This window comes from Aquarana catesbeiana, linkage group LG03, assembly GCF_042186555.1.
Source record: "Aquarana catesbeiana isolate 2022-GZ linkage group LG03, ASM4218655v1, whole genome shotgun sequence".
Lineage (NCBI taxonomy): Eukaryota > Metazoa > Chordata > Amphibia > Anura > Ranidae > Aquarana > Aquarana catesbeiana.
The window spans coordinates 43,959,953-43,977,290 of record NC_133326.1 but is presented as its reverse complement, the minus strand read 5'-3'; the positions used below and the strand labels follow the sequence as shown (position 1 = coordinate 43,977,290).

The 17,338-nt window shown below is 42.5% G+C and overlaps 1 protein-coding gene across 1 annotated transcript in view; it reads right to left on the bottom strand.

Annotated features, from left to right (window-relative positions):
• RHCG (Rh family C glycoprotein) overlaps window positions 1-7,317 on the bottom strand; it is a 151,222-nt gene extending 143,905 nt beyond the window's left edge. The window contains exon 1 of the mRNA XM_073618448.1: window positions 7,017-7,317. Within this exon, the coding sequence (XP_073474549.1) occupies window positions 7,017-7,203 (187 nt within the window). The 5' untranslated portion in view covers window positions 7,204-7,317. The remainder of the gene's footprint in view (window positions 1-7,016) is intronic.
• Window positions 7,318-17,338: the final 10,021 nt, after the last annotated feature.

The following is a 17,338-nucleotide window of genomic DNA, read 5'->3' as shown; positions in this document are numbered from 1 at the left end:
AAGAGATGAAAGCTATTGAAAGCTATTGGCCACTGCCCCGTTTATAGTCCCGACGCACGTGTTTTACGTCACCGCGTTCAGAATGATCGGATTTTCCGACAACTTTGTGTGACCGTGTGTATGCAAGACAAGTTTGAGCCAACATCCGTCGGAAAATCCTAGGATGAAAACAATATAAATAGATAATTACTATGCTGCGCTATCTCCGAATATTAGTTCCAACAAATACTTTTAAAGTTCCAACTATGCAATAATAAGAAAAATAATAATAAAAAGTCGCAATAAACTGACAAAAATTATAATATATTCCAAAACTGTATATAGAATTTTATGATTGCTGTGATGATAAATTCTGTGTTAAGTGTCACATTCCACAGACAAAATAAAAATAAACAAACACACTTATAAAAATGATATATATGGTGCCATAAACGTGAATCATAAAGTGTTATAGTGCATACAACAGTGACGTTCTTATCAAACACAGATCAGTCCAACATAATCGCTATATAGTCCTTATTAAAAGGTATAATGGTAACTTCATAAAAACGTGAAAAGAACATGAGCGGCCATTGCCCGAGGGTGGGGAGCACCTGAGTGTGGACACCGCAATACGTTATTTTCACGTTTTTATGAAGTCACCATTATACCTTTTAATAAGGACTATATAGCGATTATGTTGGACTGATCTGTGTTTGATAAGAACGTCACTGTTGTATGCACTATAACACTTTATGATTCACGTTTGTGTCACCATATCTAAAAAAATTTTTATAAGTTTGTTTATTATTTTTATTTTGTCTGTGGAATGTGACACTTAACACAGAATTTATCATCACAGCAATCATAAAATTCTATATACAGTTTTGGAATATATTATCATTTTGTCAGTTTATAACAAGTTTTTATTATTATTTTTCTTATTATTGCATAGTTGGCACTTTAAAAGTATTTGTTGGAATATTAGAAGATAGCGCAACATGGTCATTTTCTATTTAAAATGTTTTTTTCTCAACACTGATACCTTTGTAGTAAAGCTTGTTCTTTTGAAAAAAAAAAACAACAGACTTTCTGGCCAAATCCCCAGATGAAAATGGGGATGTTCTCTCCTGTTGTGCTCATTCATTAGACTCAACCATATTTCATTTTTTTTGTAGATACTATGTAGCATCCGCTCCTGAGGAAATGTTTACACGAAACGCGTCGGGATTTCAGGATGTAACTATATGCTTTAAACAGCAGTTATCTAGAACTAGCACCTTTCATTTCTACCAACATCATTTACACGCAATTCATTCTATATTGCCATGTGCTGCCAAATTGATATGTGTTTATACATGCATTTTTACAGTATATCTATGTCTGCATTATCGTTATATATATATATATATATATATATATTATTCATGCTCTCCATGCCATTCATGCATGGTTTTTTATATAACATTTTTCTAATATATGATATGTACCATTGTAGCATATTTACATTTATATGTTAATGAACATGTCCACATATCTTTTAAACCATAACCAGCCAATAACCTCATTCAAAGTCCCAAATTCCCCTTTTTATTTTATTGAGGAGGGGGACCTTGCGGGAGCTGCAGGATTTAAGTCCTACACGGCGTAATGTGTTACCAATTGTTTTCTTGGTGACTATGGTCCCAGCTGCCTTGAGATCATTGACCAGATCCTCCCGTGTAGTTCTGGGCTGATTCCTCATTGTTCTCATGATCATTGAAACTCCACAAGATGAGATCTTGCATGGAGCCCAAGACTGAGGGAGATTGACAGTTATTTTGTGTTTCTTCCATTTGCGAATAATCGCACCAACTGTTGTCACCCTCTCACCAAGCTGCTTGGCGATGGTTTTGTAGCCCATTTCAGCCTTGTGTAGGTCTACAATCTTGTCCCTGACATCCTTGGACAGCTCTTTGCTCTTGGCCATGGTGGAGAAATTGGAATCTGATTGATTGCTTCTGTGGACAGGTGTCTTTTATACAGGTAACAAGCTGAGCAGTGGCAGCTGGTGCTCAAAATTTTTTTGGGGGGGTGCAAACAAACAAACAAAAAAAAAAAACATCAATTGCAGCCACTGTGCCCAAATGCAGCCACTGTACCCATCAATTTTTGCCAGTGTGCCCATCAATTTCCGATACTGTGCCCATCAATTGCCACTACTGTACCCCATCATATGCTGCCAGTGTGCATTGCCCGGCACTTACCTGTCTCACAGCGGGTCAGCCTCAACGCTCCTCAATGTCTTTTTCCATCCTCTCTATCAGGCGTCCAATCACAGCGCCTGACGTTTCAGCCAATCAGGTGACAGTTAACAGACCTGAGCACCTGATTGGCTGAGAGGCGGTTCAGTGTTACCAAAGTGAATTCCTTCGCTTTGCTAACACACAGCTGAGTGAACAGCGAACACACAGCATTGCGCCCGCTGTTCACCTTTTTGGGCGACTATTAGAACGTACGGCTCTAATCAGGTGCTTCCAAAAAACACCCCGCTGTAATTCAGGTGCCTGAAAAGAGGCTGGACACCTGAATAGGGGGTGTCAGCGGCGACCATAGATAGATTCATGCATTGCATGAATCTATCTATGGTGATAGAGCGGTGCCAGGAGAGAGGGGGCGGCGCTCCTGCGCCCCTTATGGAAGCACCGCCACTGAAGCTGAGATTAGGAAAACTCCCTTCAAGACCCCTTTCACACGGGCCGAGCCAGCGGTAAATCATCGTTAGTTTTAGCGTCGCTTTAGCTGCACTTTTTGGCCACTTGGGGGGGGCGCTTTCAACCCCTGCTAGCGGCCGAAGAAAGGGTTAAAAGGGCCCATGTTGCAGGGCTTTGGAAGTGCTGCCTATTCATTGCAATGGGCAGGGGTGGTTGAGGAGCGCTGTATACAGCGCTCCTCAACTGCCCCAAAGATGCTGCTTGCAGGACTTTTTGTAACGTCCCGCAAGCACACCGCCCCAGTGTGAAAGCACTCGGGAGGCGGTTTTCAGGCGCTATTTCTAGAGCTAAAACACCTGAAAACCGCCTTCAGTGTGAAAGGGGTCTAAGGCTTTGTACACACAGTATGAAAATCAGAAGAGAAAAGTCTGAAGGCGAGCGATTTTTGGATCGTTCATACGGTGCATTCGACAGACGATTTGACTTTTACATCAGACAAAAGCTGGATGTGCAGGCTATAAAATTTTTGTCGGATGTGAACTTTTGTCGGATGGTCAGTACAGAAATCCGTCACATAAAAGTTCAAACACGCATGATCGGAATCAAGGAACGAGCTGAAAGAGTTCAGTCTTGTAAAACTACCAATCGTAATCTAGAACTAACATTTGTGACGCGGCAATTGATGAAATGTCAAAACTTCTCATCTTCTTTAATGGGATAATAATGAAGCTACTTTGCTGGTGATACTGATGGAGTTCTGCCAAACGTATTTTAAAAGGCATTTGTTTTGTATGATCTGAAAATTGCGAATCAACGCTCACCAAACTTCTACTAACATGAAAAAGGGAGGCGCTTGAGAAATGAACTTCCTCTTCATACTCTGGTAGTACGTCACTACGTTCGTGTTTGTCAAACGACAATTTTCGGATAGTTAGTATGCTAGACAAAATCCTGCACACGCGCTTTTGACAAAGACCGTGTGTACGAGGCTTAAGAGAGCGCTCCTAATCTCAACTCCATTACCTGTATTGAAGACACCGGGGAGCCAAAAATCTTGCTGATTGATAGGGGATCAAATACTTATTTCACTCATTAACCACTTGCCGACTGCTGCACGCCGATATACATCGGCACAATGGCAGCGGAGGGCAAATGGGCATACCTGTACATCCCCTTTAGTTGGCGGGGCGCGTATGCCCACCGCGTACAGGGTGACTGTTCCCACGGGACCGGTGGACTCGATGTCCGCCGGTCTCCCAGCGATCGTGTCACGGAGCGGTAGGACAGGGAGATGCCTATGTAAACAAGGCATTTCCCCGTTCTGCCTAGTGTCATGACAGAGATCACTGCTCCCTGTCATCGAGAGCAGTGATCGCTGTCATGTGAGTTGTAGCCCATCCCCCCCCCCACACCCCCTACTGGTTAACCCCTTCACTGCCAGTGTCATTTACACAGTAATCAATGCATTTTTATTGCACGGATTTCTGTATAAATGGTCCCAAAATGTGTCAAAGGTGTCCGATGTGTCTGCCATAATGTTGCAGGCATGAGAGAAAAAAAAAAAAAAAAAAAAAAAAAAAAATCGCAGATCGCTGCCATTACTAATAAAAAAAAAAAAATCTAATACAAAATAAATAAATAATGCCATAAAACTATCCCCTATTTTGTAGGCGCTATAACTTTTGTGCAAACAAATCAATATACGCTTATTGCAAGTTTTTTTTTTTTTTTTTACCAAAAATATGTAGAAAAATACATATCGGCCTAAACTGAGGAAAAAATTTTTTTTTTTTCTATATATTTTTGGGGGATATTTATTATAGCAAAAAGTTAAAAATATTGCATTTTTTTCAAGATTGATGCTTTTTTTTTTCTTTATAGCGAAAAAAAAAAAAAAAAAAATAAAAATCGCAGAGGTGATCGAATGCCACCAAAAGAAAGCTTGCTCTGGTCAGGAAGGAGGTAAAATCTTCCGGGGCTGAAGCGGTTAAAATGCAGATCAATTTATAACTTCTTTGAAATGCGTTTTTCTGGATATTTTTCTGGTTATTCTGTCTCGCACTGTTAAAATAAACCTACCATCAAATTTATAGCCTGATCATTTCTTTGTCAGTGGGCAAACATACAAAATCCTAACTAATACTTTTTTCCCCTCACTGTATACTTTATTAATTCTGCTGCCACTCCAGAGTAATCACCCAAAAAACAGCAATTTGGGCACCAACAGATCACTAACTTATTGCAGAAAGCTTTAAAGAGTTGGGAACTTTTGGCGTAGTTAGAGAACACAGGTAAAAATAAATAGAATTTATTTATTGCTTTATTGTAAGATCTATCTGGACATTGAAGGACTTGGCTAAAACATCTTAGTATACTTAATGAGGGATCTACTGCATGTTCTAGGGTCCTTGTACATGGGTGTAATAAATGACTGATGTATTTACACAGGATCATGCTTCCAAAGGCGGACAAGAAGATCCTGCTTAGCCACTTGCCGACAACAATATCTGTATCATCCATAACCCCAGTATTTTATTATTTTTTTTAGCTGGCGGCCGACTCCGTTTTTACCAGCATGCCAGTAAAGAGTAATGTCAGCCTTGTAATTGAAGTTTATTACTTTATATTGTGGGTTCATTAAGCGTTAAACTGTTTTATGCGTGTAACTAAATATCCCATTACATGATATGTTTGGTTATAGTTAACATTTGATACTTTTAGATATTTATTGTTATATATTTATATATTCTGTAAGGTTTTGTTTTCAGACTTATCACATAATAATATTAACACATCTAATATAATGACAATTATATGCATGGCAATATCGACATAATTTGGAACTGCATTAATGATGATAAGAATAATATTTATCATTATTATTTGTAAAATGGCAAACATTGTACTCCCCTGCATGTGCACATTTCATTGGATTAAACAAAAATAACTTTGTTCATTTAAATAAAGGTTGTATTTTGCAGTTTCCTGGGTTAAACCCAAAATGTCATATATTGCAGCTTACCAATCATTAGATGTGGTGGCTGCATTAGGCTTCCCCCTCCCTCTATCTTCACCTGGAGATCTGGCCAGTAACCCACCTCCTGTATTCGAGTGCCTCCACTTTGAATGAAGGAGCACAGGGGGCACAGCAGACTTGTCAGTATGGGGGGGGGGGGGAATTGTTAGCTGTACTAGCAGATTTAATTACATCACCAAATTGAAGCCAAACTCCAGCTGATGCTTTATAATCAGTTACAGCAAACAGTTATTTTTCCTTTTGGCATAAAGTTTCTCCATAAATAAAAAGTGTTATTAAACCCACAAAAGTAAATTCAGTCTGTATATGCAGTAGGGTTGCCACCTCATCCCTTTAAACCCGAACACATAGTAATTACACAGGTTCTGTGGCCGATTAAGGTGGTAAATAAACTCACTTGGTGCCTTATCTGCATTTAATTAGCCTCAGAACCCGTGTAATTCAAAGGTGTTCGGATTTAAAGGGATGAGGTAGCAACTCTAATATGCAATAAAGCATGCTTGCTATCAGTGGCAGCTGGTGGTATATTTTTTTAGGGGTGGGGTGGCAAACAATGCACCCCCCCCCCGGTCGGTCAGGTCACCCATGCTCTGTGCCCAGAGCCCACCCAGTTGTGTGACAATAGCGAATGAATATTCCCTATTGTCACACTGATTCTCCGCCCACCCTTTTTTGAAAACTGATAGATCCTCTGGCTCTAATCACATGCTTCAAAAAAAAAAAACAAAGAAAAAAAAAAACCCCATTGGAATTCATGTGTTCGGCGCCCCACATGTATATTAGGGGGCAGCACCCCTACGCCCTGCATTACAGGCCGTCACTGCTTGTTATATTCACTGTGAAACCTAAGGGGTTAATCGTTCGTCTGCATTGTGTAAAAAGGCTGTTTGATCCTGTAACGCAGTGGCGGCTGGTGTTTATTTTTTTTGGGGGGCGCAAACAATCCACCTGCCAGGTGGCCGTTCCTTCAGAGCGCATGCGCCGATGATGTCATAGGTTGCATATATAGTAAATATCTCCCAAACGGTGCACATTTAGGAGATATTTACAGTACCTATTAGGTAAGTCTTGTTATATGCTTACCTATAGATACAAGTGAGAGATGGAAGTTTACTTCCACTTTAATCTAAATGTATCTGTAACTGATCTGACAACAGTTAAATAAAATCTGATTGGCTGCCTTGAATGACTGCATATTATACACATTCAGTGCACTTTGCATTACTTTAGTAAAATATCATCATCTGAATGCTGTTTCCATATGTGAACATACTGTATATACACAACGGATTGTGAGCTGTACTTACTCGGATATCTGTAGTAAAAGTCATTTTCAATGTCACTGGTAATATTGTGTGAAATTTTGTACTCTTTCCAGCCAGGGTCGGCTACGATATCGTAACGTACAAAAACCCCAAAGAGGATGATCATAGCGATTTCCCAAACAAAACAAATGATTGGTAGTTTCCATCGCATGAAGGTGTTCTTGGTCATCTTGAGAAGCTTGCTTGATGTGCTTACAGCAATGTAAAGTAGAGGGTTGGTAATGACATCTGTGAGTGTTGACAAAGTCCTGCAGCTCGCAATGAAATCTGAATAGGTCTCTGCATTCTATATAGCAGAATTTTAGGGGTGTGAAGCTTGTGCACCTTCACAACCACACACACCTCTCCTGACATATAGGTGGAGTCACAAGGACAGGTAGCTGCCTTCATAGTAGTATCTCAGTTCAACATCTTGTTTATAGAGTAACTGAGTTAGCTCATAGCTGCCTATGAACAGCAGAGTGACAATACAGATATTTAATCTCTTTTAAAGGTCTATTTAATGGCTGCGGAGCAAACTGCTCCTTTATAAAGACAATATTAAATTTGCAAATAGACTTGTCAAATGATCACACTTGAATAATGATGCACAAAATTTTCGACACCCTAGGCCTAGGCACAACCTCATTTTACCGCCCCTGACTCCACCTCCTTTGCCCTGCCCTTGTAACATGTGACCTACCTGACCATTGCACTGACCTACCTGACACATACATAAAAAAAAATATATATATATATAGATATATATCTATATATAGATATATATCTATATATATCTATATATAGATATATATATATATATAATAAAAAAGACTAGTTTAACCCACAAGTGTTTTTTTTTTGTTTGTTTTGTTTTGTTATTTGCCACTACTATTTCTTTATACTGTTTTTTTTTTTTTTTTTTTTAATTTATAAATGCAGCAATTTAGAAACTGGATGAAAGGTTTAGCACTGGGAAACACTTTTTAAAAGATAAAAAGTGCATTTTATATACAACTATATAGATCAGACCAAAATGAGGGACAAATGAGGAGGAAAGAGGAACAGAGGGACTTCTTCCAAATCGGGGACAGTCCCTCGAAATCAGGAATAGTTGGGAGATATGCATACACTGACCTACCTACCTACCAGACACATACACTGACCTACCTACCTACCTGACACATACACCATACCTCCTGACTTTTTGCGATATGAACGAGGGACACCTATTAGCGAAATGATGTAGGCATAGGACACACCCCCTGTCACGCCCCTTAAAAGGAGAGTTCTAAAAATACATTTTAAAAAATATATAAAAAAAGACTAGTTAAACCCACATTTTTTTGTTTTTTTTTTTTACCACAACTGTTCCTTTATATTGTTTTTTTTAAATTTACAAATGCAGCAACTTAGAAATCGGATGAAAGGATTAGCACTGGGAAACACTTTTTTTTTTAAAGATAAAAAGTGCATTTTATATACAACTATGAGTATCAGACCAAAATGAGGGACAAATGAGGAAGAAGGAGGGACAGAGGGACTTTGTTCTAAATCAGGGACAGTCCCTCAAAATCAGGGACAGTTGGGAGCTATGCATACACTGACCTACCTACCGGACACATACACTGACCCACCTACCTGACACATACGCTGACCTACCTACCGGACAGATATACCATGCCTCCCAACTTTTTGCAATATGAACGAGGAACACCTATTAGCACAATGATGTAGGCATAGGACACACTGCCTGCCACGCCTCCTTAAAGGAAAATTATAAAAATACATAAAAAAAATATATATAAAAAAAGACTAGTTAAATCCACAAGTGTTTTTTTTTAATTATTATTATTATTTACCACAACTATTCCTTTATACTGTTTTTTAAAATTTACAAATGCAGCAATTTAGAAATTGGATGAAAGGTTTAGCACTGGGAAACACTTTTTTTACCCACTTAAGCCCCGGACCATTTGGCTGCCCAAAGACCAGAGTACTTTTTGTGATTCAGCACTGCGTCGCTTTAACTGACAATTGCGCGGTCGTGCGACGTTGCTCCCAAACAAAATTGACGTCCTTTTTCCCCACAAATAGAGCTTTCTTTTGGTGATATTTGATCACCTCTGCGGTTTTATTTTTTGCGCTATAAACAAAAAAATAGCGACAATTTTGAAAAAAAAACGCATTATTTTTTACTATAATAAATATCCCCCAAAAATATATAAAAAAACATTTTTTTTCCTCAGTTTAGGCTGATACGTATTTTTCTACATATTTTTGGTTAAAAAAATCGCAATAAGCATTTATTGATTTGTCTATAGCGTCTACAAAATAGGAGATAGTTTTATGGCATTTTTATTAATAATTGTTATTTTTTACTAGTAATGGCGGCGATCAGCGGTTTTTAATTTTTTATCGTGACTGCGACATTATGGCGGACAGATCGGACACTTTTGGCATGATTTTGGGACCATTCACATTTTATACAGCGATCAGTGCAATTAAAAATGCATTGGTTACTGTGTAAGGCTCGATTCACATCTATGCATGTTGCTTTTGAGCGTTTCTGGAGGTTTTTTTGTGATGCTTGCCACGTTTTTGAGCAGCGTTTTTACAGCGTTTTTTGCTGCGTTTTTGCCGCGTTTTGCATTTTTTTTTACAGTTTTTTTTTTATACTGTATACAGTAAAAAAAAAAAAAAAAACGCCAAAAACGCAAAACGCATCAAAAATGCAAAAACACTGTAAAAATGCTGCAAAAACGCCGCACTTGCGTTTTTGATGCTGGTCCATTGAATTCTATTACATGCAAAACGCTGCATTTTGCATGAAAAAAAGTCCCTGACCCTTTCCAAAAACACAGAGGTACAAAAAGGCATTGATGTGAACATGTTCCATAGGAACCCATGTTAAAAAATTCCCATGCATTTCTGCAAAATGCATCAAAAAACGCACTAGTGTGAATGGAGCCTAAATGTGACTGCTAGTGAAGGGGTTAACCACTAGGTGGCGCTGTAGGGGTTAAGTGTGTCCTAGGGAGTGATTCTAACTGTGGGGGGAGGGGCTATGTGTGACACGACACTGATCACCGCTCCCGATTACAGGGAGCTGTGATTAGTGTCCTGTCACTAGGCAGAACGGGGAGATGCTTGTTTACATCAGCGTTTCCCCGTTCTTCTTCTCCGTGAGACGATCGCGGGTATCCCCGCGGACATCGGGTCTGCGGGATGCGTGAGCACACTCACGGAGGTCGCGGCAGGCACGGGCCCGCAAACCGCTTCTTAAAGGACAACGTACAGGTACGTTAATCTGCCTGTACGTGCCCTTCTGCCAACGTATATCGGCGTGAGCCGCTCGGCAAGCGGTTAAAGATAAAAAGTGCATTTTATATACATAAATATCAGACCAAAATGAGGAGGAAAGAGGGACTTTAATCCAAATCAGGACAGTCCCTTAAAATGGGGGATAGTTGGGAGCTATGCATACACTGACCTACCTGACTCCTATGTCCTGCACCACTCACCCCCCCATCCCCCACACACAGCTCGATGTAGATGGGGAGGATCCATCATCCTCCTTACCCCTGTGCGTCTTTGACCATCACATCTGGGCTCTCCTCTAGTGATGGGAAGTTCGGTTTGTTAAAGTGAATTGGTTTATTTCGAACTACTCACTGAAATGAACCGATTCAATGAATCGATTCTTCGGTTCACTTGCTGAGTCTGCTGACAAGCAAGTGAAACAAAGCTCTGACTCAACCTTATGCCGCGTACACACGGTCGGACTTTTCGGCTACTAAAGTCCGACAGCCCGTCCGACAGACTTTCGACGGACTTTTGGCGGACTTGCGGCGGACTTTCTAACGAACGGACTTGCCTACATATGATCACACAAAAGTCCGACGGATTCGTACGTGATGAAGTACACCGGACTAAAATGAGGAAGTTGATAGCCAGTAGCCAATAGCTGCCCTAGCGTGGGTTTTTGTCCATCGGACTTGCATACAGACGAGCGGATTTCTGGGTCCGGCGTAGTTACGACGTAAAGATTTGAAGCATGTTTCAAATCTAAAGTCCGTCAGATTTGCGGCTGGAAAAGTCCGCTGAAAGTCCGGGGAAGCCCACAAACGATCGGATTGTCCACCGGATTTGGTCCATCGGCGTCCGTCGGACTTTTGTAGACGAAAAGTCCGACCGTGTGTACGCGGCATTATTAAATGATTAGAATCAGAAGACTGATTCACAGATAGTTGGCAGGTCCTGGGGATGTTTACTTTGATTTTGGCTATTTTCAGACACTGGAGAGACAGGAGCAGCTCTATTTTTAGCACCTGTAAATCGCCTCAGTGTGAAAATAGCCTTAGTTCCTTGGCTCCGATCACAAGCCTATTGTTGTGTCAGACTGTCAGACCATTAGCCAGCAATCATCAGCTGTGTTAGCCTAGTTTTCCACAAATCTGATGGCTGCTAACTTTGAAGTTGTCCCATCAGAATGCAGTTCACATGCACAAAAACCTGCTTTTCATGTAGGCTCTGTTTCCACTTGTGCAACTTGTCCTGCGACTTGGGACTGCAAAGTCACATGACAAGTCATTGTGGCAAAAAAAAAAAAAGCAGCAGGATCGTGCAACTTTCAGGCTTTTCAGGTTTACGCAGCCTGAAAGTCGCACGATTCTGCCGCGATTATTTGCCGCGATTTTGATGCGACTTGAAGCAATGCCTGTGTATTCTTGAGATCTATGGGCCTCAAATCGCATCAAAGTGGGACCAAAGTAGTGCAGGGACTACTTTGAAGTCGCAGTGACTTGAAGTTGCACGCATATGAATGGTAATCATTGGAAATCATGGGGTACGACTCGTCGTGCGACTTTGCAGTCCCAAGTCGCAGGACAATTTGAACTAGTAGAAACGGAGCCTAACGCTGGCCATACACTTTAGAAAAAATTGGCAAGAATTCGGTCATTTGGTCAGTTCGTTAGTTTTTCGGCCAGTTAATGGGCACAAAATTGGTAATCGTTGGGATGTTTTTTAGCTGAAAAAAATTAAGGACAAGCTTGGAAATTTTCTGCCGAATGAATGATAAATTGAAAGGTTACCCTGTTTCCCGTCCGAACTGTTTGCACTAGGTATATGTAAAAAAACAAACAAAAAACGGATGCATTTATGTCCACTGAACGATTTATCGGTCATTACCTGATGGCACTAACGTTTGCTCTCACGGCCGAATGTTCGTTTTTCAAAGATGGATTCGGCCAATTTTTCAAATAGTGTATGGCCAGCATTAATGAAAAGCGGGTTTTTGTGCATGTGAACTGCATTCTGATGGACCAACTTCACAGTTAACATTGCTAGCCATCAGATTTGACCGTAGTCTTTACAGCGCATGCGCAGGAATAATGATCAGATTTTACTACCACGGGCTAAGTACCCACGGTAGTAAAATCCAAATGTTAAGGCTCCTATCACACTTGTGCGACTTGAAAGTCGCGTGATTTTGGCACGATTTTTTGCGGTGACTTGAAGCAATGTCTGTGTAATCTTGAGGTCTCTGCCTCAAGTCGCTTCAAAGTCAGACAAAAGTAGTGCAGGTACTACTTTGAAGTCGCACAAGTGTGAAAGGGGTCTCAGGCTGTCTGTACCTTATCACTGCTGCTACCTGATTATTGATTTAGTGTATTGTTCTACTGGTGGTGACTAGGGATGAGCCGGACCCCCCTTGGTTCGCAACAGAACATGCGAACATGCAAAAAGTTTGTTCGAACACCGTTAAAGTCTATGGGACACGAACGTGAAAAATCAGAAGTGCTCATTTTAAAGGCTTATATGCAAGTTATTGCCATAAAAAGTGTTTGGGGACCTGGGTCCTGCCCCAGGGGACATGGATCAATGCAAAAAAAAAGTTTTAAAAACTGATGTTTTTTCGGGAGCAGTGATTTTAAGAATGCTTAAAGTGAAACAATAAAAATAAATATTTCTTTAAATATCATGCCTGGGGGTTGTCTATAGTATGCTTGTAAAGTGGCAGTTTTCCCATGTTTAGAACAATACCACAGCAAAATTACATATCTACAGTATCTCACAAAAGTGAGTACACCCCTCACATTTTTGTAAATATTTTATTATATCTTTTCATATGAAAACACTGAAGAAATGATACTTTGCTACAATGTAAAGTAGTGAGTGTACAGCTTGTATAACAGTGTAAATTTGCTGTCCCATCAAAGTAACTCAACACACAGCCATTAATGTCTAAACCTCTGGCACCAAAAGCGAGAACACACCTAAGTGAAAATGTCCAAATTGGGCCCAAAGTGTCAATATTTTATGTAGTCACCATTATTTTCCAGCGCTGCCTTAACCCTCTTGGGCATGGAGTTCACCAGAACTTCACAGGTTGCCACTGGAGTCCTCTTCCACTCCTCCATGACGACATCACAGAGCTGATGGATGTTAGAGACCTTGCGTTCCTCCACCTTCCATTTGAGGATGCCCCACAGATGCTCAATGGGGTTTAGGTCTGGAAACATGCTTGGCCAGTCCACCACCTTTACCCTCAGCTTCTTTAGCAAGGCAGTTGTTGTCTTGGAGGTGAGTTTGGGGTCGTTATCATGTTGGAATACTGCCCTGCGGCTCAGTCTCCGAAAGGGAGGGGATCATGCTCTGCTTCAGTATGTCACAGTACATGTTGGCATTCATGGTTTGCTCAGTAAACTGTAGCTCCCCAGTGCTGGCAGCTCTAATGCAGCCCCAGACCATGACACTCCCACCACCATGCTTGACTGTAGGCAAGACGCACTTGTCTTTGTACTCCTCACCTGGTTGCCGCCACACACGCCTGACACCATCTGAACCAAATAAGTTTATCTTAGTCTCATCAGACCACAGGACATGGTTCCAGTAATCCATGTCCTTAGTCTGCTTGGCTTCAGCAAACTGTTTGAGGAGGAATAGGATAGTCATTCAGCATAGGCATTCTTCAAGGGATCCCACATCCATAGAACAATCAATCAGTTACATCAGATCCAAGACTTATTCATTTTTATGAATGTGAGCCTATCAACGGAGTCTGTGGACAGGCGCACTCTATGATCCGTTACAAACCCTCCAGCAGCACTGAATGTGCATTCAGAAAGAAGGCTGGATGCAGGACAGGCCAGTAGCTCAATTGCATATTGAGCAAGTTCTGGCCAGTGGTCCATCCTGAAGACCCAGTAACCCAGTGGATGGTCTGATGGAAAGGCCTCCAAGTCTGCTCTTGCTCCTAGATATTCCTGCACCATGTAATACAGACGCTGTCGATGGTTGCTTGAACCGATCAGACCTTGGTGCTGAGGACTGAAAAATTGTCTAAAGGCATTGGTCAGCCAGCCACCTTCTCCACCGCTCTTCCTCTGACTGAACAAAGCCTCAGCAACATGTCCAGCACCAGGAAATTGTAACTTCCCAGGGTCTGGAAATGCATTGCACAAACCTTTCTTCAAGGCCTCCTGAAGATGTTTCATCCTCTGCTCCCTCTGCGAAGGCAGGATGAGTTCTGCAACCTTACCCTTGTAACGTGGATCAAGAAGGGTTGTCAGCCAGTAATGATCCCTCTCCTTGATACCACGAATCCTAGGGTCCTTTTACAGGCTTTGCAGAAACAGGGAGGCCATGCAGTGTAAGTTTGCAGAGGCATTCGATTCTGAGTCCTCTGGGTCACATGATCCGTAACAACCTCCTCCCAGCCACGTACAACTCCTTGGGTTTCTGGGGACTGAAAACCATCCCTTGAAGACTGCTGCTGAGTATTATCCTCCATGTCCATGCTGACGCAATCCTCCTCCTCCTCCTCTTCTTCCTGTGTGTTTGGCGGGCCCGCAGGAATACTATCTGGATAAAGGGGGCCTTGAGAGGTAGTCCTCCTCTTCCTCCTGCTGTTCTGCCTCAAGTGCCCTGTCCATTATTCCACAAAGCGTGTGCTCCAACAGGAAGACAAGAGGGACAGTATCACTGATGCATGCATTGTCCCTGCTCACCATCCTCGTGGCCTCCTCAAATGGTGACAGGACAGTGCATGCATCCTTGATCAGTAGCCACTGGCGTGCCAAAAAGAAGCCAAGCTCCCCTGACCCTGTCCTGGTGCCATACTCACACAGGTACTCATTGATGGCCCTCTGCTGTGTCTGCAGCTGCTGCAGCATTGCCAACGTTGAGTTCCACCTGGTGGGCATGTCACAAATGAGGCGGTTGGTGGGCAGGTTGCATTCCCTTTGAATGTCAGCCAGCCGAGCACTGGCATTGTATGACTGGCAGAAATATCCACAGACTTTTCTGGCCTGCCTCAGGATATCCTGTAAGCCTGGGTACCTGCTCAAGAACCGCTGCACCACCAAATTCAGGACATATGCCAAACATGGGACATGGGTCAAGTGTCCCTGTCGGAGGGCGGAGAGAAGGTTGGTGCCATTGTCGCATACAACCATCCCTGGCTGAAGCTGACGTGGCGTTGACCACCTCTGAGCCTGCCCCTGCAGAGCTGACAGAATTTCTGCCCCTGTGTGGCTCCTGTCCCCTAAGCAGACCAACTCAAGCACAGCATGGCATCTTTTTGCCTGAGTGCTTGCGTAGGCCCTTGAACGCTTACGAAGCACCGCTGGTTCAGAGGACAAATCTGCAGAAGAGGCCATAGAGGAAGAAGAAGAGGAGGGGGTGGAGGAGAGAGCTGTGGCAGAATCACCACTAACATTTTGGAGGCATGGTGGTGGAACAAGCTCCAACAATACTGAACCCTGTCCTGCACCCTTCCCAGCTGCCAGCAGAGTTACCCAGTGCGCTGTGAATGAAAGGTAACATCCCTACCCATGCCTGCTAGACCATGAGTCAGCAGTAATATGCACCTTACTGCTGACTGCCCTGTCCAATGAGGCCAAAACATTGCCTTCCACATGCCTATAGTGAGCCGGAATGGCCTTCCGTGAAAAGAAATGGCGTTTTGGAACCTGCCACTGAGGTACAGCACATTCCACAAATTCACGAAAGGGGGGCAGAGTCTACCAGCTGAAAAGGCAGTAGTTGCAGTGCTAGCAATTTGGCCAAGCTAGCATTCAGACGTTGAGCATGTGGATGGCTGGGACCGAATTTCTTTTTACGATTTAGCAACTGGGGTAAGGAAATTTGCCTGCTAAAATCAGATGGAGGTGTACTGATAGCAGATTGGCTGCAAGTACTTGGGGCACCTATTTCTATACCTTCATTCCTCTCAGTGCAGGTTTTTGAGAGGACTGGAGGTATAGTAGGGTTGGAGATCCCAGATGAGGAGCAAGGAGAAGTCCGCCTTTTTGATGTGGGTCTTTCAAGTGCTGTTGCCAACAGACTGCATGGGAGGTCATCATATGTCTGGTCAAGCATGTGGTGCCCAAGAGGCTGCTGTTTTGGCCACGCTTGATCCGCTTCAGGCATAGGTTGCAAACAGCAACTATGCGATCTGTTGCACATGTCAAAAAAGGCCCACACCAAGGAACTTTTCAAAATCAGCGGGGAGTCAGCAGCACCCTGCACCTGCGGAGCTCTGCAGTGTGATGCAGTGGGGTGGCTGCTCTTAAGCTGCCCCCTAGAGGACATCCTGCCTTGTTGGATTTGTGCCTCCTTGTCCTCCGTTCTATCAGGCACCCAAGTAGAGTCAGTGACCTTATCATCCCCTCCATCCTCGTCACTGGAGCAAACTTGGTGGCCTTCTGGACATGATGTATATTTTGTTTTGCAACACCACACTACACTGTATTGTGTACTGTGTACTGCACCAGAAAAGTAGTAGCAACTGCACTACGGCTGCACTGTATTGTGTACACCGCCAGAAAGGTAGAAGCAACTGCACTACCGCTGCATTGTATAGTGTACTGTGTACACCACCAGAAAAGTAGTAGCAACTGCACTACGGCTGCACTGTATTGTGTACTCTGTACACCACCAGAAAAGTAGTAGCAACTGCACTACGGCTGGACTGTATTGTGTACTCTGTACACCACCAGAAAAGTAGTAGCAACTGCACTATATTGTGTACTGTGTACACCACCAGAAAAGTAGTAGCAACTGCACTACGATTGCACTGTATTGTGTACTGCACCAGAAAAGTAGTAACAACTGCACTATGGCTGCACTGTATTGTGTACTGTGTACACCACCAGAAAAGTAGTAGCAACTGCACTACAGTTGCACTGTATTGTGTACTGTGTACACCACCAGAAAGGTAGTAGCAACTGTATTATGGCTACACTGTATTGTGTGCTGTGTACACCACCAGAAAAGTAGTAGCAACTGCACTACACTGCGTAATGTGTACACCACCA